This window comes from Ruditapes philippinarum, unplaced genomic scaffold (genome assembly GCF_026571515.1).
Source record: "Ruditapes philippinarum isolate M1 unplaced genomic scaffold, ASM2657151v2 ctg1829_1_1_1_1, whole genome shotgun sequence".
Lineage (NCBI taxonomy): Eukaryota > Metazoa > Mollusca > Bivalvia > Venerida > Veneridae > Ruditapes > Ruditapes philippinarum.
The window spans coordinates 168,978-173,237 of record NW_026855374.1 but is presented as its reverse complement, the minus strand read 5'-3'; the positions used below and the strand labels follow the sequence as shown (position 1 = coordinate 173,237).

The following is a 4,260-nucleotide window of genomic DNA, read 5'->3' as shown; positions in this document are numbered from 1 at the left end:
CTGTGGATAACGCAGTAAAATAGGCAAAACAGAATCCCTAAAGAACGTTCAAGTTAACAAAATTGAAAATGTTGCAGGTCTGGTTTGATTAAAAGGGTTTTTTACATATTTTGACCTTTATGTGGTAGTATAAATATACTATATTTGTCCACTTCACAATATTTTACTTTTAAATACATTTTCAAAATATTCATGAAAATTAGCATGAATCTGGAGGCATGGTGATTTGCAGTGATTTTTTTCCCTCCTTAAAAAATATAAAAAATGAAAAAAAAAAATTTTAATATGAATTATAAAAGAACTCCCTCCTAAAAAAAAATCAAAAGCTTTTAGGGAAAAAATGTTCAATAATTTTAGCCCGGGGCATGAAAACCAAATAAATTTTTTGGACCCCGCGGATCCCGACCCCTCGCCCGCGCATTTTAGGATAATGCGTCCGTCATTAAGACGTGAAAACATGCGAACTGCTGCTGCATCAACTAGCTTTGAGGTCGAAACCATATGTTAATATTTTGTTTTTGGGTTTTTTTTATTTTCATTCTCGTTGTCATTTCTGTCTTTGCTATCTCAATCTGAGAGTTAATATTGTTGTTTCTTCCTCTGATTCCGTCTGGCTGCCCTTTTTTCTCGTTTCGCTTCTTTTCTAAGTCGAATTCCCTCGTAATCAAACATTCTGATATCTTGAATCATGAGCACCGCTACCAACACCAGCAATGATGCAGCGAAAAGAGTAAGTCCGAATGACCAATACACGTAATGATTTGAAGGTAGATTCAATGTCCATACAACTGCCCCAACAATAAAAAGACCAACTGAAATGTATATGAAGTCATCAACATAACCCTGTTAAATTTGTGTTATGATTTTGTCTAGCATTGGATCTGTAACAGTTTTTTTCCAATGCTTAAGAGATTTCAATAACTATATATGCAGGCTGGCCTTGGTTTATACCCTATGTTCCAGTGACCTTAACCTTAAACGTTTTATACAAACAAAATGGATGGGGCAGATAGAACATCTATATACATTATATGTAGTTCTTTGGTCAATGGCTTTTGAGCGTGTTAAATTATCCGGCAATTGTTCGTGTAAATCGACCGTTCCTGATTATTACTATCAAGGAGAAGGACGTGAAGTGGTTGCGCATTTGGTTCAAGCGAACGAAATGGTTACACACTTAATTCTGATAACAGATATAATCTGGTCATCATCATATATTGTGATTTTACGAGTGACTTTTCTGGTACGTTTTATTATTCATTTATTCACAACTGTAAGTTTTAAAGTTTATCAAAACAAGACAAAAATGTTGTTGTTTTTTTATTGAATCTTTATTTGGGACGTGGAAATTAAAACATTTATAAAGTTTTGACAGAAACATAATTTGGTCTTGTTTGATTAACTTTAAAAACTACTATATGTGAAGAATAAAATAGAAAAACAAACTAAGAATTTGACCCACTCCTCAAAATGACAATACCACGCCATGCTACTGTACCTACCGGATTTATCTTGCAAGGCAATGGATTCATGCGTGTTTGATAATCAAACACATATAGACAATATTCAAGTGGCAAACAGTATGTCTTTCAAGAAATAATAACTTTGTATTTTTGTTCTGAATTACTAAAATGACCTCGAACTAAATTGTTATTCAGAGTTTGATTGTTGTTCGGAGGATACAAAAAAAGTAATTTTCGCTCTTTAAAAATGACAATATGATGAATAAGTATAACGTGACTTACCAGAGATGAATGAAAATAACATTATCCATGCCGCTACTTTCTGTGTCCGAGCCGCAGGGGAAGTCACATAAAAAAGACTTAAAACAAAAGCAAGTGCCATGGGAATAATGACGGCACACTCGACAGCTTGTGTAACGTGGAACATTGCTGAAAGGTTAAAATATAGCTTAAAGTTTAGTCGTAACAGCTAACTTATATATTTGTATATATTATATATACTTGTATTACACTCACACACGTTGTGTATTAATTTCTAACTACGATTTTTAAGATAAAATTTTAACATACATTTCTTGTTATAACAGGACAAATCAACTGGATACCATATATTGACAATTAGTTGTTATAAAGGCAACAAAATTATTTCTGCTAAAAAAACAAACATTTATACAACAAATACTATGTATATTGTTTCAGTGACAAAGTTACGTTTCAATTATAAATTACTATTATCTTATTAAAAATATATCGTTTTATGAATAAGAAAATATACCTAATCTAAACAAGTTTTACCTGTTGAATAAGAACCTGGTATAGAAGTTCCAACACATGGTGTGGTCAAACTTCCGGAGCAATTGACCATCTTCCATAAGCCTATTGAAATATTAACGGAATTATTGATTGTACTGCTCTTCATCCAAAATGGCGTACCCAGTCCAGCACAGTACAATCCCATGGCTGGAATAAGCAACAAAAACGCCGCTTTTGACCATGCCGACGCTCTTCCGCAAAACGGCATTTTTTAGACTAGTCGGATAATCAACCGCGATACTTCCGTTTTTTCTTTCTTTTTTTTGTATCCTTCTCTACTTTAATATGTTTATTTCACAATTTTTCTGTTTAAGATTATAAATTTTTCCCAAAGTTTACATTGCTTAATCACATTCTAAATTTAACGAAATTCACAACTCATGCCAGTTAAATTGTACATATTCAAATTGCGAATAACACTGTTTTTCTTTTAATCGAATAACTTTTCACTTTGTTTTCTATATATAGTAAGAAAAAAAGGGGTTATCTGATTTTTGATTATTTAAACATAACCAACCATGACAGTAAAACATTAATTAAACAATAGATCTAGGACTACGTTTAATAGTACACGCTTTTAACAGTTGTAATTTCAATAGGTTCATATTACTTTTTACTTTATAACGAATAATGATATGTCATTATTCAAATCGTTTTTCCTGTTGTTGTTGTTGTTGTTGCTGCTGCTGCTGTTGTTGTTGTTGATGGTGGCGATGGTGGTTGTGAGGGTGTTGTTTCCTGAGACAAGTATCAAATTTTTTTGTTATTGTAAATTTAAAGGTCGATTAAATATAGTACAAATAATTAGATACGTTACGCTAAATAGTATTTACAAAAATATCCTATGTCTTTGTCCACTTTTTTTATATATGTGACAATTTGATCAATATTGTAACAATGTGTTGTTTTTTTAATCTCGTTTGCTTTTAATTTATTTAAAATATTATTACAATATCCTACATGTATCAATACTGCAGCCGTGTAAAATTTTGAGTGTTGTCTCTATTACTTTAAATCATAAGTTAAATTGCAAGTAGATATTAATACTGATTTTATGGATATTACATGTGCAATTTCTTTAACGCCTCCACTTCTTTCAAATAAATGAAATACAGTATCGCTAAATTATATCGCTCACCTTTGTTCAGGTGAATAATGTTACTATATATGGCAATGGTAAAAGATACTGCAGACTCTCGCTAGTAAATTACAATTATGTAAAATACCAAGAGCCTAGATCACTTTGATATATGGCAAGTATATAAATACTGTAGTCTTAAAACTGTCTGAAAAATTTACTTTGTCTTCAAGATTCTACGGCGTTCTCTGTTGCGTTTTTTATGGGTTTTTTTATATTCACTTTGAAATCTACCAGGTATTTTATTATGTTTAGAAGAGACAACAACTGCTCAGTATGTAAAGTACGCCGGAATCGTGATAGTGTCGCAATAAATCTGTTCCTAGTTTCTTTGTGGTTAGAATTTCTACAATGACATATAATCGGAGTATCTATAGAAGAAATATATTACCATGACTACGATAGACAATTATGGTAATAAATTCTGCAGTATTCAATGTACTAAATATATAAGATTTTTCAAGGAAAACATGTACATGTATACGTTAAGCGTATTGTTATGAGCGTTGTATGACTTGCATACTATAATGTTAAGATGTTAAATTAATATGTTTGAACCCACCATTTATCGAACGCTGCTAACTAAATATTTGTGTCACTAAAAAACTAAAATCAGAACACAAAAACTTAGTCAGCTCTTTTTTAGGTGCATTTTATGTTTGTTATGGCAAAAGCAATTTATTTTATGTTTACATAGTTCTAACTGAACTTCAAACAATATGCTTGTGATGTTGTCCTTAGGTTCATTGTTACTAAAGCTGTAAGATATTATGACATGTAAATGTATTTTAACATCAACAGTTTAACAAACAAAAAATACAATAGTTCAGCAATAACTTAAGTAAA

At 31.2% G+C, this 4,260-nt stretch overlaps 1 protein-coding gene across 1 annotated transcript; it reads right to left on the bottom strand.

Moving 5' to 3' along the window:
• Positions 1 to 522: 522 nt before the first annotated feature.
• Positions 523 to 2,695, bottom strand: LOC132743098 (uncharacterized). The gene is made up of 3 exons (XM_060731609.1): positions 2,259 to 2,695; positions 1,746 to 1,892; positions 523 to 812 (listed from the first exon to the last, which is right to left on the bottom strand). The coding sequence occupies exons 1-3, from the start codon at positions 2,482 to 2,484 to the stop codon at positions 580 to 582; spliced, it is 606 nt and encodes a 201-aa protein (XP_060587592.1). The 5' UTR covers positions 2,485 to 2,695; the 3' UTR covers positions 523 to 579.
• Between the last annotated feature and the right edge of the window lie 1,565 nt (positions 2,696 to 4,260).